At 34.6% G+C, this 26,601-nt stretch overlaps 1 protein-coding gene across 11 annotated transcripts in view; it reads left to right on the top strand.

Annotated features, from left to right (window-relative positions):
- KANSL1L (KAT8 regulatory NSL complex subunit 1 like) overlaps positions 1-26,601 on the top strand; it is a 150,608-nt gene that overhangs the window by 23,630 nt on the left and 100,377 nt on the right. For 7 of the 11 annotated variants that reach the window (XM_048213931.2, XM_048213934.2, XM_048213933.2 and 4 more), the window contains 3 exons: positions 10,596-10,646; positions 15,568-15,709; positions 24,476-24,673. In XM_048213931.2, the coding sequence (XP_048069888.1) occupies positions 10,596-10,646; positions 15,568-15,709; positions 24,476-24,673 (391 nt within the window). The remainder of the gene's footprint in view (positions 1-10,595; positions 10,647-15,567; positions 15,710-24,475; positions 24,674-26,601) is intronic. The other 4 variants (XM_048213936.2, XM_048213935.2, XM_057304495.1 and 1 more) reach the window with 1 other exon arrangement.

Below are 26,601 nucleotides of genomic sequence, written 5' to 3'. Positions count from 1 at the left end.
AAAATTGGTAAGTAAAATGTATTATATTTATCTTAAAAATCTTAGATTATATTATTATAAATGCTTTCTATTACTTTTTTTTTTTTTTTAAACCCTGATAAGAAAAACAAATTCCTTCATTCTGGTTAGGAAATTTAGCTGTGAAGGAGTATAATTGTTTCAGGAAATTGGAAAGCACTCACATTAGCCCTTACCATTAGCCCTTACCATTACCATTGTTATTTTATTTTATTTTTATTTATATTTTCAAGGTTTTATTTATTTATTTGACAGAGAGAGTACAAGCAGGGAGAGCAGCAGGCAGAGGGAGAGGGAGAAGCAGGCCCCCCGAAGAGCAGGGAGCCCGATGCGGGACTCGATCCTAGGACCCTGGGATCATGACCTGAGCCGAAGGCAGATGATTAGCCAGCTGAGCCACCCAGGCGCCCCACCATTGTTACTTTAAATATATTTTTGATTGGCTCCTTTTCCCTCCAAAAATGCAGGCAATGGATTAGTTCGTAATGTCATTACTGATTATCTTAAAAATAACTTTTGGTTGAGAGACTAGTGTGCATTAGAAAAATTTTTTTAAAGCCATTTTCCTTTGGAAAGGAAAATTGAATTTTAGGGTTTTTGTAGATTTGAAATCTAATCCTTATACTATAATAAGAATAGAACCACCCCCAGTGTCTGTTCCTTTGGTGTAGCAGCACAGGTTTTGGACCTCCTTGTGTTACAGTTATGGCTTGCTCTGTGACCCTGAGCAAAGATTAATGTTATTATTGTTATTTTTTTTAAGATTTTAAAATTTTTTTAAGTAATCTCTATACCCGGTCAGGGTATACTCCGAGATCAAGAGTCACATGCTCTTCTGACTGAGCAAGCCCAGCTCACTGAGGTTAATGTTGTTCTTAAACCTTTGAATCCGATTCCTCTTTCATCTACCTTAAAGAGTTCTGGAGCTAATTAGATGAAACATTAAATATAAGGTGTCTATACATAATAAGGTACTGATCTGAAACCTAAAGTGTAAAATACGTGCCTGAATTAATTTGAGAGGTGAGGAAATTGGCGTATTTGTACAGCAGGTCATCAGTTACCAGGTGAAGGCTCTTCTGGGTTGTGTCACTTCCCTCACCCTTTTGTTCTGCCACTTGGGTGACAGAGCAGGCTCAAGCAACAGCAAAAAAGCCCTGGGTCAAAGAAATGCAGGTGCTGGCATTTGGAAGTCAGGTTTTTGTGTGCTGAACTGGTAAGTGTCAGGGGCTATAGGTGGGTCACTGACGGACTATGCTACAGTTATGTTCCCTCTCATCTGGTGGTAAAACGTTAAGAGTTCTAACATTTCTTTTCATCTGGGAAACGGTGATCAGTTACTTTGATCTAGGACGCGTATGGGAAAACTCAGATTTTGACACGGATATATTCTGATCCTCCAAGGTTGTAAAAAAGGAAGAAACATGGTTAAGTCTTGTTTTATTTGAGGAAAACTGACAGTATCTTCCAAATCACCCAGGTGTCTTGGGTTTGGAGAGAAAAGGCTCTTTGTTTCCCCAAATTAGTCCCCATATATTCAAACTTCTTTGAGTTTTTACTTTGGTATTAATTGGCAGTCTATTTTTTTTTCAAGATTTTATTTATTTATTTGAGAGAGAGAGCGCATGAATGGGGTGGAGGAGCTGGCGGTGGGGGTGGGGAAGCAGACTCCCCGCTGAGCAGGGAGCCTGTCCTGGGATCATGACCTGAGCCAAAGGCAGATGCTTAACTGACTGAGCCAGCCAGGTGCCCCTAATTGGCAGTCTTGATAAGCAAATTCTTTTAAGCAAAATTAGACATCCACCAAGAAAGGAGAGAACTGTTGATATTTAGTTGGAAGCTCTCAGGTGAATCTTTCTAGATTGAAAGAAAATGAGTAATTTCTTGCAGACCTGCAAAAATGAATACTCATAGTTTTCTTTGTGCTTTCCTATTTTTGACTGTGGAAAGGAAAAGAAATTAAAAAAAAATCAGGTGTTGAATTTCCCTTTGACGAATTGGATAAATAGGAGTATGAACTCATTGTGACATTCAGAGAGTAAAAAGACTAATAACATTTCATTAATTGCAAATAAGAGTACCTTTATATTTGTATAATATGATGACACATTATTTTTGTATTTATTACTTTTTAAATTCTCTACACTTCAGAAACAGATGAGAAAAGTCTGGTTTTGTTATATTTTACTTGAATGGGAAACAGAAAAAGTTGAATGAAAAACAGTCCTAGAGAAATTGCAATGATGGTTGAGGACAGTTTTTTATAGAAGAGCAGAAATTCAAGTGCAATTGCAAAATGGAGTAATAACTGCAAAATGGTAAAGAAATCCTTTATATTGTGGTATATGGACATCATTGAGGAAAGTAGTACTTCAATTAAAATAAGCTCATAATTATATATATTTAACAGGTTTTATTTTAGAACAGTTTTAGGTTCACAGAAAAATTGAGTAGAAATTATAGAGAGTTCTCATATATCCCTTGTCCCCTAACATGCATAAGCACCCCCATTATTGACATCCCCTACCACAGTGGTACTGTATAGACACATCATTATCACCCACAGCCCATAGTTTACAGTAGGGTTCACTTTTGGTGTTATACATTCTATGGGTTGAATAAATGTATATGACCTGTATCTACCATCGTAGTATCATACAGAATAAGTTTCACTGCCCTACAGATCCTCTGTGTTCTGCCTATTTGTCCTTTCCTCCTTCCAATCCCTGACAACCACTAATCTTTTTACTGTCTCCATAGTTTTGCCTTTTCTAGAGTCACAGGGTTGGAATCATACAGTGTGTAGCCTTTTCAGATCTCCTTCTTTCACTTAGTAATATGCATTTAAGTTTTCTTGATGTCTTTTCCTGACTTGATAGCATATTTCTAGTGCTGAATGATATTCTGTTGTCTGGATGTACCAGTTTACTTAACCTATTCACCTGTTGAAAAATGTCTTGGCTGCTTCCAGATTTTGGAAATTATGAATAAAACTGCTATAAAATATTTATGTGCAGGTTTTTGTGTGGACGTAAGTTTTCAGTTTATTTGGTAAATACCAAGAAGTGCAATTGCTGGATTTTATGGTAAGAGTATATTTAGTTTTGTAGGAAGTTGCCAAACTTTCTTCCAAAGTGGCTATACTATTTTGCATTACGACCAACAGTGAATGAGATTGCTGTTGCTCTACATCTTTGTCAGCATTTGATGTTAGTGTTGGATATTGGTTATTCTACTAGGTATGTAGTGGTATCTTACTATTGCTTTAATTTGCAAGTTGCTAATGACATACAATGTTGAACATTTTTTTTTATATGCTTACTTGCCAGATCTGTATGTTCTTTGGTGAGGTGTCTGTTCAGGTCTTTGCCTGTTTTTTAATTGGGTTGTCCATTTTATTATTGTTGAGAAATAAGATATAAACAGAATTGATTGGGATTTCATTGAATCAAGTTGGAAAAAGCTGACATATTAACAGTATTGAGTTTTTGAACATGGAATATCTATTTAGTTCTTTGGTATCTTTCATCAGAGTTTTAAAGTTTTTCTCCTATGGATCTTGCATATATTTTGTAAGACTTACACCTAAGTATTTTATTTATGGGTATGCTAATGTAAATGGTAATATGTTTTTAATTCAAATTCCACTTGTACATTGTTGGTATGTAGAAAGCACTTGACTTATATATTAACTTTGTATCCTGCAACCTTGCTATAATCACTTACTAGTTGCAGGAGTTTTTGTGTGTAATTTGTTTGGATTTTTCCTATAGATAATCATGTCATCTGTGAACAAAAAGTTTTATTTCTTCCTTACACACTTTGGATATCTTTTATTTCCTTATTCCATTAGTGGGGTTTCTACTATGATGTTGAAAAATAAGAAGTGAGGGGGTATATTGCCTTGTTCTTAATCTTAGTGGGAAAATTTCTGTTTCTCACCATTAGAAGTATGATATAGATATAAGTTTTTGGTAGATTATCATGTTGAGGAAATTCTTTGTATTCTTAGTTAACTGAGGGTTGGTTTGTTTGTTTTGTTATTTTAGTATATGAATAGGTGTTGAATTTTGTGAAATGCTTTTTGTGTACCTATTGATAGGATGATGTGATGGGTTATGTTAATTGATTTTTGAATATTGAGCAAGTCTTGCATACCTGGGATAAATCCCACTTGGTCATGGTATATAAGTCTTTTTATACATTGTTGAATTTAATTTGCTAATATTTTGTTGAGGATTTTTGCAGCTATCTCCATGAATGATAATGATCTGTAGTTTTCTTGTAATGTCTTTGGTTTTGGTATTAGGGTAATGCTGGCCTCAAAGAATGAGTTAGGAAGTAGTCCCTCTGCCTCTGTCTTCTGAAAGAGATTGTAGAGGATTGGTAAAATTTCTTACTTAAAATTTTTTTTTAAAGATTTTATTTATTTGACAGAGATAGAGACAGCCAGCGAGAGAGGGAACACGAGCAGGGGGAGTGGGAGAGGAAGAAGCAGGCTCATAGCAGAGGAGCCTGATGTGGGGCTTGATCCCATAACGCCGGGATCACGCCCTGAGCCGAAGGCAGACGCTTAACCACTGTGCCACCCAGGCGCCCCTTACTTAAATTTTTAGTAGAATTTACCAGTGAACCCATTAAGTCTGGTACTTTCTCTTTTGGAAGGTTATTAATTATTGATTCAATTTCTTTCTTTACTTTATTTAAAGATTTTTAATTTTTATGTATTTTAGAGGAGGAGAGAGAGTAAGAGGGAGAGGGAGAGAGAATCTGAGGCAGACTTCACACTGAGCTCAGAGCCTGATGTGGGGCTCTATCCCACAACCAAGAGATCATGACCTGAGCTGAAACTAAGAGTGGTATCCTTAACCAGCTGAGCCACCCAGGCACCCCTGATCTAATATCTTTAATAGATATAGGGCTATTCAGGTTGTCTATTTCTTCTTTTTTTTAAATTTACATATTTTATTTATACTAAACCCAGGAGTAATTTTTTAAAGTATTTATTTAAATTCTTTTTGATTGGCTCAGGTCAATTCCAGTTAGTTAACATACAGTGTAACATTAGTTTCAGGTGTATAATATAGTGATTCAACACTTCCATATTAATTCCCAGTGCTCATCACAACTGTACTTCTTAATCCCCATCACCTATTTAATTCATCCCCATCACCTCCCTGTTTCTTCTTGTATGAGTTTTGTGCATTGCAGATTGTGCATTGCAAGGAATTGGCCCATTTCACCTAGGTTATCAAATTTCCGGACTTAGAGTTGTTCATAATATTCCTTTATTATCCTTTTAATGTCTGTAGGATCTGTGGTGATATCTCCTTTTTCCTTTCTAATATTAGGAATTTGTGTAATCTTTTTTTTTTCTTTTCTATTTAGTCTGGCTAGAAGCTTACTGATTTTATTGATCTTTAAGAGGAACCATTTTTTGCTTTGTTGATTTTCTCAGTTTTGTATTTTCAGTTTTATTGATTTCTCTAGTTTTTACTATTTTTCTATTAGTTACTTTGGGTTTATATGCTCTTCTTTTTCTAATTTCCTGAAGTGGAAGCTTGGGTGATTGGTTTCAGATTTTTAAAAAGTTTTCTAATAATGCATTTAAATGCTATAAATTGTGTAACTTTCTCTTACTGTTCTCCATAAAGACTTTTCACTGCATCCTACAAGTTTTGGTGGCTTGTATTTGCATTTTCATTTGCTCATAGTGTTTTAAAATTTATCTTCAGATTTCTTCTTTGTCCTATGCATTACTTAAAAGTGTGTAGTTTAGTCTTCAAGTATTTGGGGATTTTTCATTAGTGAGGTTTTTTGGTTTTTGTTTTTTTTTTAGTTTATTTATTTATTTATTTATTTAATTTTTAGTAATCTCTACACCCAACATGGGTCTTGAACCCATGACCTGGAGATCACAAGTTGCATGCTCTTCTCACTGAACCAGCCAGGCACCCCTGTTTGTTACTGATTTCTAATTTAATTCCATTATGGTCTGACAGCAGACATAATAGGATTTCTTTTTATTTTTTGTTTTTTTATTTTTATTATTTTAAGATTATTTATACGAGAGAGAGAGCATAAGCAGGAGAGGCAGAGAGAGAGGAAGAGAGAATCTCAAGCAAACTCCACACTGGCATGGAGCCCAATGCGGGGCTTGATCTCAGGACCCTGAGATCATGACCTGAGCCAAAACCGAGTCAGATGCTTAACCAACTGCACCACCCAGCCACCCCGATTTCTATTTTTTTTTTAAATTCAATTTTGTTTTATGGCCCAGAATGTAGTCTCTTTTATGTTACCTGTTAACTTGAGAACGTGTAATCTGCTGTTGTTAGATGATGTAGGCTGTCGATGTCTGTTACATCTAGTTTATGAATGGTTCAGCTGTATCCTTACTGGTTTTCTGCCTCTTGGATCCATGCATTTTTGATAGAGTGAGTGTTATAGTCTTCAACTAAAATAATGGATTCATTTATTTCTCATTGCAGTTCTGTTTTTGCCTCACATAGTTTGATGCTCTTTTGTTAGGCACATACACATTAAAGATTGTTATCTTCTTGGCTGTAGACCTTTTTTCATACTGTAATCCCCTTTTTTATTCATGATAATTTTTCTTGCTCTGAAGTCTGCTCTGTCTGAAATTAATATAGGTACTCCTGGTTTCTTCTGGTTAGTGTTAGTGTGCCATAACTTTCTCTATCTCTTTACTTTTAATCTGTATGTGTTTTTATATTTAAAGTTGGTTTTTTGTGGATAACATATAGTTAAGTCTTATTTTTTGATCCACTCTTGACAGTCACTCTCTTTTAATTGGTATAGACCATTGATGTTTAAAGTGATTACTGATGTAGTAGATTAATATCTAGTATATTTGTCACTGTTTTCTATTGTTGCTCTTGTTCCTTGCTCCTGTTTTTGTCTTCCATACTTTTTCTGCCTTTTGGGTTTTAACTGAACATTTGATATGATTCCACTTCTTTTCCTTTCTTAGAATATCAGTTATACTTTTTAAAAAACTCTTTTTAGTGGTAAAGCACCTGGGTGGCTCTGTTGGTTAAGCATCCGACTCTTCATTTCCGCTCAGGAGCCCTGTGTCAGCTCCACACTCAGCAGGGAGTCTGCTTAAGATTCTCTCCCCCTGCTCACAGGTGCGTATGTGCTCTCTCTTTCTCAAATAAATAAATAAATAAATATTTTTTAAAAAGCCCTCTTTTTAGTGGTTACATTTACAGTTAATCCAAGTTTTCTTTCACATAACCCTGTAGGTACCTTATAATGACAAAATAATCTTAATTCTTTCTCATTTTTTGTGTCACTTCTGTCATTCCTTTCACTTATACATAGCTTACATAGGCATATGTAAGCATGCACATATGTGTGAGCACATTCATAATCAATTAAATTGTTGCTATTACTATTTTGAACTAACCTGTTAGATCCATTAGGTACTCTTTTACCATCACTTATTCTCCAGTGTTCTTTCTCTATGTAGATCTGTTAAGGACCTATGTAATTTTCCTTCTCTCTGAAAAACTTCTTTTAACATTTGGTATATAGGTGAATGATGTCAATATAATGACGAATTTGGTGTGGGTTTTTTTTTTTTTTTCCCAACCACTTCAAACACATTAATGTTTTGGAATGATCAGGGGCAAGCCTTTTCACAACTAAAGAGAAATCCTTAGTGGTATGAGAAAAATGCCAAAAATTCTATAAAAGTACCTTCTTATAGTGCAGTAAGTTGCCAGTTTATTGGCTTAAAATTTGCTGTATATTCCACTGTGTTAAATAATCTGAAGAAGTTGCAAGTTGCTTTGCAGAAGTTGTGAAGATAGTTGCCTTGTGTTTAAAAGAAATTATTGATGAAGAAGGCTATCTCTAGATGATATTTTTAATATTTATTAAGCTGGTCTCTATTAAAACTGAGTGTCTTCAAGGCCCCACATCAAAAGAAGTATGAGCTCCAGGATATGAAACTTTAAAAGGTGGACTGGCTTATTCTTGATACAAAACTACACTAATATTTTTATAAGGATTGTTATTTTGTTAGAACTCAGATTTTAAAATTCCATTGATTTTGAGTTGTCTGGCTCTCATTCCTTTTCAGTGCCCATAGTGGCTTTTGCAGGGCCATCACCAGCCCATTTTTGTGCAGAAGAAAAATGTGCTTCTTCCTCTGAGCAGATTTAGATTTGTAGTTGCAGGCTTAAAATGTAGAATTCTTGGTGGATTTTAGCACTACTTGTACTTTCAGCTGGGCCTTTGTGCACTGTGTAGTTTGGAAACACTTGCGTAGTGGCTTGGTTTACTGAATGAAAGAGACATTGCACACCTACACATACACACACTGCTTGTTGAACTGCTGACATGCGTAACTTCAGACTATTCCTTTAGCATATATGTTTTGATTAGTTAAAAAGTTCGTTAATTTTCTTATATGTTCCTAGTTGTCAACATTTAATGTTATGCAAGGATTTTAAAATCACAGTTAAGACTATTTAGCAGACCATTAACTTTCAAAATTCTTTTCAAAGAAGAGAAGGGGGGTTTGGGTGCGCCTGGGTTGCCCTTTGATTAAGTGGCTGCCTTCCGCTCAGGTCATGATCCCAAGGTCCTGGGATCAAGTCCCTCATTGGGCTCCCTGCTCAGCAGGGAGTCTGCTTCTCCCTCTGCCCCTCCCCCTGCTCATGAGTTCTCTCTCTCTCAAGAAATAAATAAATATTAAAAAAATCTTCAAAAAAAAGAGAAAAAGGGGGTGTTTTGATACTGTGCATAAATATTCCCTAAACTCTCTTACTGTCTCTTCCTTTCTTTGGCTTGGGAGATGGGGCGGATAGGTGGTACGGGAACAAGGCTAAATTTGCCAATTTGATGTGTGAATTTTTTAAAACTTATACTGAAATTTTTAGTTTAGGCAATTGACACACTGGATACTACCAAATTCTAGGCAAAATTGCACAATATATTATGATTATTCTTGTTCCCTTTCATTTCTAATGTCTTTTCAAATTCCAGTCTCAGCCCACCCCCTTTCCATGCCAAAATTTCGTGAAGTTCACAACCGATTTTTTTTCCTTTATTTTTTGTTTGCTTGTTTATTTTTTCTGTGTGTATATACAACTAGGTGGTAGAATATTAATGTTGTCAATTTGTGTCAGTGTTTATTGGTCTTTGTCTATTTTTGTTTAACTTCTTTTTTTAGATTCTACATGTAAGTGAAATCATGTGGTATCTGCCTTTTTCTACCTGACTTATTTCACTTAGTATAATACCCTCTGGCTCTATCTGTGTTTTCAAAATGGCAAGATTTTGTTCTTTTTTTATGGGTGAGTAATATTCGTGTGTGTGTGTGTGTGTATGAGAGAGAGAGAGAGAGACATATTTATCCATTCACCTATCAATGGACACTTAGGTTGCTTCCCTATCTTGACTATTGTAAATAATGCTACAGTAAATATCTTTTTGAATTAGTGTTTTTATTTTCTTTGGTAAATACCTGGCAGTGGAACTACTGGATCTTTCTATTTTTGATTTTTTGAAGAATCGCCATACTGTTTTCCATTGTGGCTGCACAAATTTACATTCCTACCAACAGTGCATGAGAGTTTCCTTTTCTCCATATTCTCACCAACGTTTATTCTTGTCTTTTTGTTACTAGCCATTCTGACTCGTGTGAGGTGATATCTCGTTGTGGTTTGATTTGCATTTTCCTTATGACTGTGATATTGAGCATCTTTTCATATATCTGTTGACTGAATGGCTTCTTTGAAAAAATGTCTGTTGAGGTCCTTTGCCCATTTTTAAATCTGATTATTAGTTTCTTTGGTGTTTAGTTGTATGAATTCTTTATATATTTTGAACATTAACCCCTTATCAGATATATCATTTGCAAATATCCTCTCCCATTTGGTAGGTTGCCTTTTTGTTTTGTTGATGGTTTCCTTTGTTATACAAAAGTTTTTAGTTTGATGTAGTCCCAAAACAATATTTGCTTTTGTCACCCTTACTGAGGAAGCACATCCAGAAAAATGTTAAGTCCAGTGACCAAGAGATTACTGCCTGTGTTTTCTTTTAGGAGTTTTATGGATTCAGGTCTTTTAAGTTTTTAATCCATTTTGAGTTTATTTTTGTGTATAGTAAGAAAATGGTCCAGTTTCATTCTACTACCTATAGCTGTCTAGTTTCCCCAATACCAGTTATTGAAGAAACTGTCTTTCCCCCATTATAAATTCTTACCTCTGTTGTCATAGATTAATTGATCATGTAAGCATGGGTTTATTTCTGGACTCTATTCTGTCCTGTTGATTTATATGTCTATTTATGTGCCAGAACCATGCTGTTTTGATTTCTGTAGCTTTATAGTATAGGTTGAAATCTGGGTTTGTGATCCTCCAGCTTTATTCTTTGTTCTCAAGGTTACCTATTGCCTGTTTTTGTAAACACAGTTTTATTAGAACACCATCACACCCATTCATTTATGGTGGCTCTCATGCTATAACAGCAGAGTTAAGTAGTTATTAAAGAGACCAGGTGGCCCACAAAGCCTAAAATATTTACTGTCTGCCTCTTCACAGAAAATGTTTGCCAAACCCTGGCGCAAAGGAATCAAATTCCAGGGAAGTTAGGTAAGCTTTTCCTGGGTGAACAAACACGAGTAGAGAAGTTTGGCTTAATTTAATGTAATTAAAGACAAACCTTATTTTTCTTGGGATTGTCATTTTTCACATTTGGATCTTCTTTTTTGATTTTTTTATAATAGTTAATTCATTATTACTAGTAAGCTAATGTTTATGTTAGAGACAAAATTAATATGTGTCTCTTTAATCTTGGTATTTTAAGATGTGGTATTAGAAAGCTCTGTCTTATTCTGGAAACTATACTTCAGGGTCGAAGCAGGGATGTAGGTTCATGATGTTGACCAGAAGTTAGTATCAAGAGAAATTGTACTTACAACCACTTGGTCTAAATAGCTTGTACTTATTTTATTCAGCAAGTTAAGTGGTGACTACAAACAAGCAAGGATACAGACTGACAGAATATGCAGACAGCTTTTATTCAGTCCTATTAAAATATAGGATAAGATATCCTTTACAGAAAATTCATTTCAAATATTACAAAGCCCTAGGATTACTTAGTTTATTTAAATTAATCTGATACTACTATTTTTTTCCTGTGATAGTAAAATTTACTGTATAAACATGAAAATAATTTTTGTAGACAATTTCACTATTAGAATATTTTTACTAGAAGTACAATAAGATGAGCTCCATAATTTTTTTTCTTTTTTAACCATGAGTTTGACAATCAAGCAAAATTGCATGTTATAGGGAAATTTTTCAACTGGAAAAAAATTTAATGAAAGAATGTTTAAAATCATCTTTGATTTCCCCATACTTACTCCCACACCATACTTCTGCAAGTCCTTTCAGCTTTAAAATAAACCTTGAATCCATCCTCTTATCTTCATCTCTTCTTCATCTTACCTTCCCTTCTTAGTTCATGCCATTTTCATTTTTTATTCAGTGTTTCAGTCACTGGTCTCTGGAGTAACAAATTAACCTTCTTATCTCAGTGGTTTAACACAGCAGAGTTTTGCTGTGGCTGATGTTAAAGCCAGTGTGGTTTGGGCTGTGATCCTCCCACATCTTGTAGCTATACTGTCTGCGCTAATGCTTTGAAGGTTGTCTGATAGACTAGAAATGACTAGTTCACTTTTGCTCACAACCCATTGGTCAGAATTAGTCACATGGCCCCAACCTAAGTTCAAGGAAGGCTGGAAAATGTAGGATAGCGCATGAAATGTTTGGAGATTGCAATTATCTGTACCACACCCAGATTACTATAGTTGCGTCCTAATTGATTTCCTTATTTCTTCTCATATCCCACTATAGTGCTTTCTCTACCTAGTAGCCAGAGTGCTTGGGGAAAAAAAATCTGTTACTGTCTTGCTAATAACTTCCTTTTTGGGGTTCCTGGGTGGCTCAGTCGGTTGGACTGCTGCCTTTAACTCAGGTTATGATCCCAGGGTCCTGGGAGCCTGCTTCTCCTTCTCCCCCTGCCTGCCTGCCACTCCTCGTGCTTGTGCTCTCTCCCTCTCTCTCTCTATTTGTCAAATGAATGGAATCTTTTAAAAAAAACCCACAAACTTCCTTTTTGCGTAAAATCCAACTCTTTACCTGTACAACTGCTATGTGCCATGGCCCTTCCCTTTCTCACTAATTTCATGATTGGCAGTTAATGTTATTAAATATTGTCTATAATAGATATTAGTATCTATTTTAATATTTTTTCATTTTAACTGTTTTTATTTATTTAAAGATTTTGTTTATTTGAGAGAGTGTGCCGCATGGGGATGGGGCCGGGGGCAGACGGAGCAGGAGAAGCAGACCCCTGATGAGCAGGAAGCCCAACGCAGGGCTTGATCCTAGGACCCTGGGATCCTGACCTGACCGAAGACAGATGCTTAACCAACTGAGCCACCCAGCCACTTAATAGTTTTTATTTGAAGTTGTATGTAAGATTACTTTATTCCTGCATCTTCTTAATTGTTTCTTCCTTATATTTGCTCTTTTCCTTTCCTACTTGGTGAGATTTAGCTTTAAGTTCAAGGATCTTTTAGTGGTCTTTATTTATTATCTAGGTTTATTCTAGTTATCTCTAGTTAGACTCTTGTTAAACACCACCTTGCTAGGGTGAGTGCCCACATGGACAGTTGTGCCGTTTGCCTTCTTGTTACACTTGTTCGATGTAGATATCATATTTCTTCCTCTAAACCTGGACTACTTTGCCCATTTGCTGACCATCGTAGAGTCCTCACATAGCCTGTACTTTGTCCTTTGGGATGGGCGTGGATCGAATATTGTACTTCTGTCTCAGCTTTTTGGAAAGAGGGGAAGACATAATCTTCCTGCAAATGTGGAGAGATGCATTGAAATGCCCTTTACAGTTCTTGCTCATCTCAGAAGTCAAAAAGGGATTGAACTTCGTTTTGGCTGCTGGCATTTCAACAATGGCCCCAAAAGGGAAGACCTAATATTATTATTTCTTTAAAGCTTGTTTGTTTATTAGTCTCTACACCCATCGTGGGGCTTGAACTCAAAACCTGAGATCAAGAGTTGCATGCTCCTCTGATTGAACTGGCCAGCCCTCTATTTAAATATTATTTTGAATAGGCATTCTCTTTTACTATTTTCAGAACTATGAAAATATGATTTAAAAGTGTGTCAAATTTAAAAAGCATAATAATGACTATAAACAGAATACATAGTAATACCAAGAGAATTCTTAATTTATATGAAGGTCTCCTCAATCATATTATGTGCAATTAGAATCTTAACAAAAATAGCTCTTGGGGCCCCTGGGTGGCCAGTTGGTTAAGCGTCTGCCTTCGGCTCGGGTCATGATCTCAGGGTTCTGGGATTGAGTCCCGCGTGGGGCTCCTTGCTCAGCAGGGAGTCTGCTTCTCCCTCTCCCTCTACCCCCCCACTCCACTCATGCTCTCTCTCTCAAATGGATAAATAAAATATTAAAAAACAAAAAACCAAAAATAGCTCTTTAGGGACATTGATTTAATGTAAAATCCTGTTATAATGAATAAATTTTATATAGTAAAGTTATAATAATTTATTCTGTTTCTCTGACAACAAATGATCTTTTATTTTATTTTTGTAAGTTTTTATTTAAATTTCAGTTAGTTAACATACAGTGTATTATTCATTTCAGGTGTGCAGTTTAGTGATCCAACACAACACCCAGTGCTCATCACAACAAATGATCTTTTATTTATTTTATTTTATTTTTAAAAATATTTTTAAGTAATCTCCACACCCAATGTGGGGCTCAAACTCACAATCCCAAGATCAAGAGTCACATGCTTTACCAACTGAGCCCGCCAGGCACCCCAGTTAATTATCTTTTAGGATAAATTTTCTTTGGCTAAAGTTTGTATGGGAGACTCAATCATGGTTAAGTGTGTAAAATTAATAAATGTTTTTTTTTTTTTAAGAACAGTTTTAGGTTCATAGCAAAATTAAGCAGAAAATGCAGAGAGTTCCCATATATCCCTTGTCCCTACACTGATAGACCCTCCCCCACTATCAATATACTGCATACCAGAGTAGTGCATTTGTAACAATCTATGAACCTACATTGACAAATTGTTATCACTTAAAGTCCATACTTTACGTTAGGATTCACTCTTGGTGTTGTACATTCTATGGGTTTTGATAGTAAATGTAATTTTTAGACAATTTTTCATAAAGTTTGTGTTCTGCCGTTAAGTATTTATTGGTTTTCATTTATACCTTCAGTTTCTGTCATGTTTTCTTTTGTAATCTGAAGCTCTTAATTAGTTATTCCAAATAACTGTTTTGTAGTTGGAGTGGTTAGAATATTTTCATAAAGTAATTAATTTGTAGTCTCACAAACTATGGATTAAAGTGGTGCTCTTGACAAAAGATAGAGGAGCTAGGGTTCAACCCTTCTTTTCAAATATGCATGACAGAAAAGTCTTTATATAAATTCTTTGTTATCTTTGGGCTGTGAATCCTAGGAATCAGGTTTTTTAAAAAAATTATTATTATTATTTTTAACTTATTTGTCAGAGAGAGAGCACAAGCAGGGGGAGTGGCAGGCAGAGGGAGAAGCAGGCTCCCTGCTGAGCAAGGATTCCCTCTGTGGGGCTCTATCCCAGGACCTGGATCTTGACCTGAGCTGAAGGCAGATGCTTAACCGACTGAGCCACCCAGGCGTCTCTGTCTCTTTTTTTTTTTTTTTTTTTTAAGATTTTATTTATTTATTTGAGAGAGAGAGCGTGAGCAGGGCAAAGGGAGAGGGACAAGCAGGCTTCCTGATGATCAAGGAGCCCAGTGTGGGGCTTGATCCTGCGATCACTACCCGAGCCGGTGGCAGATGCTTAACAAACTGAGCCACCTAGGTGCCCCTGGGAATCAGGTTTTAACAAGCTATTTATCTTAATAAACATTTGAAGATCTATATATTTGATATACTTATTTGAATGGTAGAGCACTCATATTTTTGAAACTTTTTTGACAATATATTTAAATTGATTTTAGGTATTTAATTAGCTAACAGTGACTACTGTTTTAACAAATGAAAATTGCATATATTAAAATTGAGTGCTTTGGTTTATTACGTAGATTTCGATCTAGCACAGTCAAATGACTTATCCAATACTACTTCTTAACATATAGAAGCTTTTTACATGGTGTTAGTAGTATCATTCCTGTTTCCTTTCTTTTGCTGGCCCACTCCTCTTTCAGCCCTTGTGCATATTAATAAAATGTTAAGTGGCAGAAGAGATTATCTTATTACTGGATATGTAATAATAAAAACAAGTGTTATGGGATAGAAAGATAAGGAAGTTAAATCTTCTTTATAAGAAGTTGATATCTGATTCTTCTTTCATGTAATTAGTTGTTGTATAAAGGAATTCGGATTATATGACAGGAGTCAACAAATTTATTAAGTAGTCTGTGAAAACTCAAAAGATTATTCTTTGACTAACAATGTTTGTCTCGTTCACAGTAACTGTAGTACTGAATGGAAGTGGCTTGTAGACAGAGCGAGAGTTGGCAGCCGATGGACATGGCTTCAAGCCCAGATTTCAGAGCTAGAATACAAAATCCAACAACTAACAGATGTTCACAGGCAGATTCGTGCATCCAAGGTATTGTTTGTATTCTTGTATTTTGTAAAAAAATTATTACTGTTTTAGTTTCTCATCTCTTCACACAAAGTAATTGTTACAAGCCTTTATAAAAATGTAGTTAGTATTAACATTGTTTATATATCAATTGCTATAAGTTGAAGCTATTTTCGTTGTAATGGCTTTTGTACTTATCGTGATCATTTTATCATACTTGAGAGATTCAGAGCTTCTTCATTGGATTCCAATTAATAGAAATTAGGTACACTTTTATAAACTTCTACTTTGATGGCATTTATTTTAATGTATGTGAGAAATTCTGAGTGTATTTTATTGAATCCCCTTAGAGTTTTTGTTTTGCTTTAAGAAAAATTATAAACACATAAAAAGCTCCCAAAAGCAATATAATGAACACCTTTGTACCCACCTCCAAATTTATCAAATGTTAAATTTTTACTATTTGGGTTTAGTTTTTAGAGTAATAAAGCATTACCTATACAGTTGAGGTATCTGTATAGTCCTTCTGATCCCATTCTCTTTCTGCATGCCACTCTAGTCACTATTTTGATTCCAGCATGTTTTGATATTTATTATATTTACATATGTTTTTATACTGTTGGCACATAGATATGTGTCTACAACTAGTATTTATTTTTCCATGATTTTAAGTCTGTATTAATGACATATATACTACAAACTCTTTTGTGACTTGTTTTTGCTCAGCATAAATTTTATAGGTCCTGTATGTTATTTAATTGTATGAGTGGGATGGAATTTTATGAATATAGTGGGATGTTTATCTCTTCTATTTTCTTTTGATAGGTATATACATTGTTTAGTTTTATGCTAGTAGAGACAATACTGTAATGACTACCTTTTTTGTGTTTCTTTGTGAACTGCGGAGAGTTCTTGGTATATGCCTAAAAGTGGAAATGATGGATCTTAGGCCTGACCGTCTTCAGCTTTCCTATACTTACTAATGTGACTGGATAGTTAATATTCCCATTGGCAGTGCATAAGAGCTCCTGTTTTTCCACATCCTTGCCAACATTTCATAATTTTTGACCTTTTAATTTTTCCAGTGTAATGAGTATGAAATATTATTTTATTATTGTATTAATTTAATTGTTCCTTAGTATTGAGAATTGGGCCTCGGTGTAATTGACCACTAAATGTTTTTTGCCTAAGAATTAACTACCTTTTGTATTCACTTCTTTTGGTGGGGCGGGTGGAGGGCGATGGTTGGTGGAGATGTGTGTCTGTGAATTATTTTTAAATTTTGGCGACTATTTTTGGTCAGTTATAAATATCACAAATCTCTCATGTTGTAGCTTGTCTTTTCATTATTTTAGTATATGTAACAGAAAATAATGTATGTTCTTTATGTGTTCAGTATAGAATTCTTTGTTTATTAAATTTGTTGACTTTATATATCTGCTATATATTTACCTCTAGATCTTTCCATTTATGATACACATTTGTTAAAATTTCCCCTCATCATTGTGAATTTTTCAGTTTTTTATGGTAATTCAATTAGTTTTTCCTGCTTACTTTTTAAAGGAATGCTGTTTCATAGATACAAATTTTTTATTATTCTAGGTATTTTTTTTAAACTATAAATAGCTAGATAGAAATCAACTCTGATTAGTCTTTTTTTTTTTTATTTGCTCTTATTCTCCTCTCTTTGTATTTATGTCTTGTTTTTTTACCTCTCTTGTTGGATTGGTAGAATTTGCTTTGTTCTTATCCCTCTGCTGGTTTAGAAGCTATTCATTATAGTTTTATTCTTTGTCATTACTCCTAAATTTTAATATACTTCTTAACTAAAAATAATCCTAACAATGACTAAAAAGTACTCAGTATTTTTATATTCTTTTTTACTTAAAACATGGGTTCTAATACTTTACAATTACTTGTTGAATAGATATACAATCTAGTTCTTTTTTTAAATTTACAGTCAATAATTATATTTCTAACTAATTTTATTAAAAATGTGCTTACTGGGGTGCCTGGGTGGCTCAGTCAGTTAAGTGTCTGCCTTCAGCTCAGGTAATAATTTCCGGGTCCTGGAATGGAGCCCCACGTCAGGCTCCCTGCTCAGTGGGGAATCTGCTTCTTTGTCTCTCTCTCACCCTCTGTTCCTCCCCACTGCTTATTCTCTCTCTCAAATAAATAAATAAAATCTTTAAAAAAAAAACGTGTTTACTATTCTTGTATTCTACCTATAAAGTTTACAGGTTAAGCTGCTATAACAAAGAAACTCCCAAATATTGCAGTTTTATTAAGGTGCATAACACTTCAAAAGTAAGGGAGTGAATACAGGCTGGTGGAGCAACTTGGGTTTTTCTAATTTGCTGCTTTGTTGTCCTGTAGGGCAATGTTGACTGCACTGTTAAACAAGGTTGTAGTTATTCCCTCATTCTGGCCCTTGGGAAGTGAGAGAAGTACAACATAGTTTGTCTTTAGGTGGGAGGTAACTTGGAAGTTGTACTACTTTGTGTCACACTCATTGGCTCAAATTTAGGCACATATCTGCAGGAGGGAGAGGTGAATAAGTTGTATGCATAGCTAAAACTCCAGTAGAAGTGGAGTTTTGTTGTAAAAAGAAGAGGAAAGTGGATATTAGGAAGTTTGCAGTCTCTTCTACAATACCTTTTCTCTCTTGGTTTACATTTTGCTGAAATATATTCTTTAGTAGTTTATGTCTCAAAATACCTTCATTTTTACCCTCACTCTTCAGTTATACTTTAGGTCGATATAAAATTCTTATTTTGATGGTTATTTACCTTTTAAAGATCCTATTTCACTGTTTTCTTTAATACTGATGAGAAGTCTACTGTCAGTGGAATTGCTTTTCCTTTGTAAGTACTTTGTGTCTGGTAACTTAAAAATTTTTTTTTGTTTATTTGATGTTCTACATTTTTTTACTAATAGGTGTCTAATTATGGATTTATCTTTATTTTGTTTATCTTGTTCTCAGGAGACATATTTTTAGCAATTCACTGAATTTTGACAAATATATAGTTGTGTAAACATCACCATTATCTCCCCTCTTAGTTACTGACCTAATAGGTGTCTAATTATGGATTTATCTTTATTTTGTTTATCTTGTTCTCAGGAGACATATTTTTAGCAATTCACTGAATTTTGACAAATATATAGTTGTGTAAACATCACCATTATCTCCCCTCTTAGTTACTGACCTGTTGTTTCTATGGAAGGAAAAAAAGTGCTTATTTTATAGGAAAGTCAATAAGCTTTCTCACACATTGACTTAAAAGTTCTATAGATACACATATTGAGATGCTCTAAAGAGTTGAAAATAAGAGTTATTGGAGAAGGCATGTTTATAAGAAGATAGAGATTTGGAGTTATTTCAGTAGAAATGGCAGTTAAAAAGTTATGCTATTGTAAAAATTTTTAAATAAAATTCATTTCTCTCTCCTTCCTGTCTTATTTTCTGCCTTTCCTCCTCCTCTCTCCTTCACTCTTTCCCATTTTTCCTTTCACATATAGTTGTTAGCATAATATGTGCTTAAGGTATACAATGGTGAATAAAACCCACAGAGTTCCTACATTTTTAGGGCTTAAGTCAAATGGGGGTGAAGGTAAGCAAATGATTACACAAATACTGTTTTAATTCAAACCAGTGGAAATTTAACATGGGATTTTCCTAGCTTAAGGACATACTGTTTCCCCAAAATTATAAGCTGTTTGCTTGGAACTCAAAGTACATTTTCCCATTGAAGCAATAATATAAAGAGCTCTCATTACAATCCCAAGAAATACTACTTAATTTAAATATCGCTAAGTATCTTTTTGTAACTTTGTTTTTATGAAAAAGTATATTATACATTATGAAACTGTGGACATAATTGCCATAATATTCTAAGGTTGATGGTGATTGGTCTAAGAAGAAAAAGCTTAGAAGGAAAGAAATCAGAGTTCTTAATCATATGTTTATCTATATGGTTAGCCCAACATTACCTAGGGTCTGCACGTAAATAAAGGTAAGGAAGTTTCAGGCACAATCATGAGTTTATATTCTGATGGGGAGCTAGACTATGTAAGTAATTAATTGTAATGAAATAGGTGCAATGATAACATGTTTTTAATAAGTTATAGAAGTGGCATAGAGAGAATATGTAACTCTTATTTTAGGGATTAGTAGGTCAGAGAAAACATCAGTAAAAGAGGTGATGCCTCAGTGTAATTTGGAAGATAAATAATAGTTTGCTTGATGAACCAATGGAACTGGAAAAGGGCATTCCTTGAAGGTTTGAAGACATGAAACAACATAATATGATTTGGGATTGACAAAGTTAGAATGGTATTCAAAGGAGTGAAAAGTATGAGTTGTGTAAGGATGGGAGAGGAAACTAAGGAATGAATTGTAGAATTTGGTGGTGATGTCTGTAGGCAGTTGAATAGAAGGATGGACATAAAACCTTAGGCTTACCTGTTCTGTCTGTTGGATTTGAGGAAACTCAGATTAAGAATAATTTCCTGATGGAAGAAGTACTGTTTCTCATTTTTAGCTGTCTTCACTGAAGCTTTCATTTGTAGTGATTTCCCAGTTCTTTCAGGATCACCAGATAATTTCTCCTCTCTGATCATTTACTTTAAAGTATATAATATCACAAGCATTTTAATAGTAAACAGAGTTCTCAAAACAAGTCATGTTTAAAACAATTTGGAAATTTCCAAGAAAATGTATCCCTAGTTAAATTGATGACCAAGTTTAATACTTGAATCTACAGAGTCTGGTTCATATTTTATGACTGTGTGTTCTAAACAGTGCTATATATGTCTTAAAACATTTTTAAAGGTTTGATTGTATATTTATATAACATTTAGGGGAAGAAATTATTTTTAGGAAAGAAATCTAAACCTCCCAGTAATAATTTATATGGCCTTACATTTTTCTTGGTTCAGACTAGATGTGTATCTGGCCCTCTGTTTTCTTAAGGATCACATTATGTTTACTTTATGGAAAATGTCATTACAGTATTTCTTTATTTTAGTAGTTTCTCCTTACATTTCTTGATAATTAATCAAGATGTTTAATTGCTTATTTATGTACAGTTTAGTTGAACTATTCTACCGAGTAGAGAAAATAGCACTTTCTTTGTTCTTCTAGCTTCTTGAGTTATTGTAATTATGAAATCGAGAAGCGTACTTAATGACCTTTCTATTTAACTTATCTTGAAAGTTTAAAAAAATCCTTTCTTCTCAGTTAAGCTAGAGTTATGGGGAAGGGAAAGGTTGAGAGATGTTCTTTTGTCAATATCCTCTTTAAATAAGTGTTAGTTGGTAACACGGTTCAGGAAACACTGAATAGATCTAGTAGATCTACCCGTTTTGGGTTTTTAAGTTGTCATTTGCCCCTTCTTTGACATATTGGGGTGGTCTAACTTCTAAGATTTTTAGAGAAAAGAAAGCCCATGTTAGCAACATTCCTTCCTTTCTCTTCCAACACTTTGTCAACACATTACAACTTACACGTTTCTCCTTTTCTTTGCTTCAGCTTTCACTAAGACAAATAGCCTCTTGTCACTTTCAGAAAAATATTAAAATAGTTTTTTTTTGGTTGAGAAGCTGACTATCCTATATTAAATGGTTTCTCTTTTAGATTTCTTTTCTTATCTTGTGATAGGGTCTTCTACATTTTAAATTGTAATGTTGTGGGGCGCCTGGGTGGTTCAGTGGTTAAGTGTCTGCCTTCAGCCCAGGTCATGAACCTGGAGTCCTGGGATCGAGTCCCTTGTATGGCTCCCTGCTTGGTGGGGAGCCTGCTTGTCCCTCTCCAGCTCCCTCTGCTTATGTTCCCTGTCTTGCTGTCTCTCTCTGTCAAATGAATAAATAAAATCTTTAAAATAAATAAATGAATAAATTGTAATTTTGTGCATTTAAAATTTTTCATTAAATTTTTTTAAAAAGTTTGATACTTTTTTTAAAAGGTTTTATTTATTTACCAGAGATAGAGCACGTGAGCACAGGCAGTGGGGAGCGGCAGGCAGAGGGAGACACAGGCACCCCACTGAGCAAGGAGCCCCATATGGTACTGGATCCCAGGACCCTGGGATCATGACCTGAGCCAAAGGCAGACTCTTAACTGACTGAGCCACCCAGGCATCTCTCATTTAAATTCTTTTAAAAAATTAGCTTTGGGTGACTTCATATAAATACTGAAGGTGTTGCTGAGGTAATTGTTTATTTATTTATTTTTTTAACCATGTCTTCTCTATGAGGACCCTGGAAGTGGGGTAAGGATCTCGGATCTCTTCAGTGTTATCAGGAACAATTGTCTTCTCTGGAGCAGTTGACTTGCTTTCATCTTAGGCTAGAGTTTTTAATTCAGTTATTGCAACTCATCTTACTAAAAACTTTTCATGTCTTTGTTATTTACCTTGTTCATTGATGATTAGACTATTCTTTTCCTGAGGTTTTTTTTTTTAAATTCAGCTTTATTCAGGTATGACTGACAAAATTATAAGATGTTTAACTGTACATCATGGTGACCCAACACACACATATTCTTTTCTTGATCTTTAAGAACTAAAACTGTCTCTGTAGTGTCTTTAAAAGATTTAATCTTTTTCCCTTCTTACTCTGTTCTTGGATCTTTGTGAGAGTTTTGTCAAGGGTAACAGTTTAAGGAGAAAAAAATAGATTATGAACTTGATTATGAACGTCTTCCTGGTTGAATTTTTAAAATATTACTTTTCATTGAACTAACTGTAGCAGGCCCCCTACTTCTAAAAAGATAGTATTCTAAAGGTTTGACAATTGACCTTTTGAAATTCAGAATCAGTTTTTCAGTATGTACAAGATTATTGGTAAGGGTTATGAAACCAGGCTAATTCATAGCCTAGCCCGTAAAATAAACTGTAATAAACCAAAGGGAATTAACAGCTAAATTTGTATTATGAGAACTTGTATTTATTTTGCTGGCAGATACTGTTGAAAAATCTAGTGGGACATTTGTACACATTTTGAATGAACATTTCAGATACTTTCAAGAGCTTTTTGAGATTGATGATACTATATTTATCAAATCTGCTTTAACTTTTTAAAAATATTTATTTATTTGAGAGAGAGAGCATGAGCGGCAGGGCCAGAGGGAGAGGGAGAAAGAGCCTTAAGGAGACTCTGCCCTGAGCACAGAGCCCGACATGGGACTCGATCTCACGACCCCAAGATCACAACCTGAGCCAAAACCAAGAGTTGGATGCTTAACTGACTACGCCACCCAGGTGCCCCAAGTGTACTTTAACTTTTAAAATATCAAATGAAACAAAATTTTTTAAAAATATATTTCTTCAGATTTCTTGACAGCCATATTTGTGCATTCTAGGAAAATAGTCATTGAGATGGGAGCAACAGTTGGATCTCCTTCTTTTTGTAAAAGTTACTAACACTGTTATAAGTGTAGGTTAAAAATAATAATAATAATGACTTATATGTTGCTTTTACCACACATCAGTGGTAATATAATACTACAAAATAATAAAATGTATGTTTGATACCATACCTGAATATGTTCATGCTAGAGTGATATATTCTCCAAATTATAGTATAAAACTACTCATCTATAATATTATAATTTATAAGCAGTTTCCATCCTATAAATAACACTTATATATGATATAAGCTGGCTCATACCAGTTTTTAAATTTGTCCTATCTTAAAATACTGTACACTTACATTAATGTTTTAGTCTACTTTTCATTACAAGAACATAATATTTGAGCCATATACCTATTAGGAGCTTCTTGGCATTTTGCAAAAATAACACACACACACACACACACACACACACACACACACACATATTATGCATTATGTGGTAATGCATATTATTCTTTGCAGGGGGGAAAATGGTATAAGGGGTAGGGAGGGAAAAAGTTTTACTGTAAGAACTGATAATGAAACTGTTAAGATCATATCTGTGCATTCTTTTCCCTCCTTTCTTTTCTGTCTTCATTGCTATTGAGGGGCGTATGGGTAAGAACAGTTGGAGTGAGGAATCTAGGGAATATGGGAGAATATTTAGCAAGCTAGTTATGAGTGTGTGTGTGTGTGTGTGTGTGATGTGTAAATGGTAAGCAGGGAGGACAGAGGCAGCTGTATCCCTACTCTTTCCTCTAGTTACTTACATTTGAGAAAATGCCCCATCAGAGTTGAAAACTTGTGTCTTTATCATTAACTCATCTACCTTGTAAGCAACAATTTGGCCTAGAGAATACTTTTTCTCAATAGTGCAATCCTGCCCATGATTGCTGGCTGGCAGCAAAGAGTTGGAACTCCTAAGAGTGCTCTGAAAACAGTTAGTATAAAGTCAGAATGTTGTTTGGATGTTTGTAAGGTTGGTATTTTAATTTATGAAACTGGGAGTACTCAAATGGAAATGCTAGTGACGAAAATATCTGAAGATTATATGAGGAAGTGCTCTAAATTTCAGTGTGAAATGTTCATATTCTGCATATAAGCCTTTATTTTAAATGTATCATGCTTTTATTGCTAATAACTAAAACCAATAAGAAAAATAACTGCATATATACAATTTATGACAATATTTTATTAGCCTAACCTATCAGACATACATGTTGCTTTAGCTCCACATGTCTTAAATCAGCTAATTTTTTACAGTTAGACTCTACTTTCAAGTGTACTTTCTGATTTCCGGTGATGATAAGAAGCATGGCTTCAAGTGCATTGTAACATTTATGTTGATTTAGCAATCAATTTGTTTTCATTTCAACTCTTTAATTGCTGTTTGCCTAGGAGATAGTGATCCTAGAAGAATGTCAACTTCCAAAAGACATTTTGAAAAAACAAATACAATTTGCTGACCAAGCGGCTTCATTAAATACTACAGGGAATCCCCAGATTCCCCAAGACAGTCAAGATTCTTTACCAGAACAAGATTTTGAAATGTCACCAAGTAGCCCTACACTTCTTCTTCGCAACATAGAAAAGCAGGTAATGTGACAGAAGAGTAAGATGTGAGTGCCATGAAATGACTTTTAATCAGTTTTGTAAACTATTCAAATAAATCTGTGCGTCTGCTTGGGATATTAGTTATTAAGGTTTGCCATTTGACATTAAATTCAATTAAAATATTTAGTATACGATGAGCCTCTCTTATAACATTGATATAATTATTATTTAAATACATAAAATATTTTTAATTAAAATTTTTATTAAATTAAATTAATTTTTAATTAAATACATAAAATAAAATACATAAAATACACAACCATAGGAGGATAACTCATACTAGGATTGGAATATCTTTTTTCTTTTTTCTTTTTTTTTAAGATTTTATTTATTTATTTGATAGAGAGGCAGCGAGAGAGGGAACACAAGCAGGGGGAGTGGGAGAGGGAGAAGCAGACTTCCCGCTGAGCATGGAGCCCAGTGCGGGGCTTGATCCCAGAACGCTGGGATCATGACCTGAGCCAAAGGCAGACGCTTAACGACTGAGTTACCCAGGCACCCCAAAGGAATATCTTTTCTCTAACAAAATTGTTCATCATTGGACTTTTTTTCATGAGGAAAGAACAGTGATGCCATTTAATAGATCTGAATGGTTGATCAATTTATTGGTAGAGATTTTTAGTGAAAGATATCAGAATATGAATTCTTTCATTAAAAAAAAAGTTCATGTAAGTAAATGTCAAATAAGCCCCTAACAAATTATTTGATTCTAAAGCTTTTCCTGATATTGAAATTCTATTATGGATGACGCTAGAAGTTTAATTACGCTGTCCTCTATCCATCCTTTGAAATCACACCATTTATTTTTATTTAGACTTTGGTGGCTCTTGAACAAACCTGGTATCTAGGAGTTTGTTACCTTGCAATCAGTCTGTATCTGCTGAAATATACCTAGTTGGGATCATAGCTACGTGATTCCCTTGTTCCAGTGAGTAAAGTGGATTCCTGCCTGTTCACATCTAATTTTTCTAGGTTTTTTTTGACATATATTGTGAAATAATTTAGTACTACGTTACTACTATTTTATTCCTGGTAAGTCAGAGTATGGTGCAACACCTCTCCCATATTTGTTAAATTTACAATTGCCTGGAGTTTTTCCTTAATTGCATAATTGCACAAATGCATAATCAAAATACTTTTATGAATATTTTATAACTCATAAAGTTATTTTTTTTATTATCTAGTATTAAATTGGAATCCCCTTTACCATATAAGTGGTGTTTTAAATAGTGTTGGTTATGTACCCACTTCCCTCTCTTTTTTCTGTCTTCATCCCATGGGATCACTACCCTTTCAGTTTGGCCTTAATTGTTTCACACTCCAGAATAATGTATTTGCTTGGTCAGTCAGGTCTTCTGTTTTCTTTACCTGTAGGTCACTACTTTATCCTTTGGAAGGAGATTTTTTATATTTTTTCTTTCTCCTTGGTAGCAACAACTTGTTTTATTAGACCCGAGTTAACATCAGAACTGGCTAATTTACAGGGTCTAGCACAAAATGATATTACATAGCTCTTTGTTAAAAACAATTTTGAAGAAATTTAAGTCAGTGACAGCAGGGCATTAACCAAGCATGGGATCCTTCTGAGGGCAGCCCTATGTGACTGCTCAGGTTGCTCACCCATGAAGTTGGCCCTGGGTATTATGTTTATTTTTGGTCCCATTGCTGACAGGAATGCCAGAGACTTTGAAAGAGCAGGGAACCAGGAGTTGTGAGAACAATGGCAATGGCTCTAGATACAGGGAGAAGAGAGCAAAAGAATAAGAAAGGGACAGCAGCAATTGCCGGTAGAGGTCATTAGCAAATTGCCTATGAACAGGTCATTTGCTCTTGAAACATATGCTAGTAATGTTTTTATAGGCCAATTAAAAACATTGTTTTGAAATACTTGCTGAAGAGGGTTGAGAATT

Source organism: Ursus arctos, unplaced genomic scaffold (assembly GCF_023065955.2).
Source record: "Ursus arctos isolate Adak ecotype North America unplaced genomic scaffold, UrsArc2.0 scaffold_1, whole genome shotgun sequence".
Taxonomy (NCBI): domain Eukaryota; kingdom Metazoa; phylum Chordata; class Mammalia; order Carnivora; family Ursidae; genus Ursus; species Ursus arctos.
The sequence above is the reverse complement of the archived record's forward strand: the minus strand, read 5'-3'. Positions and strand labels throughout refer to the sequence as shown.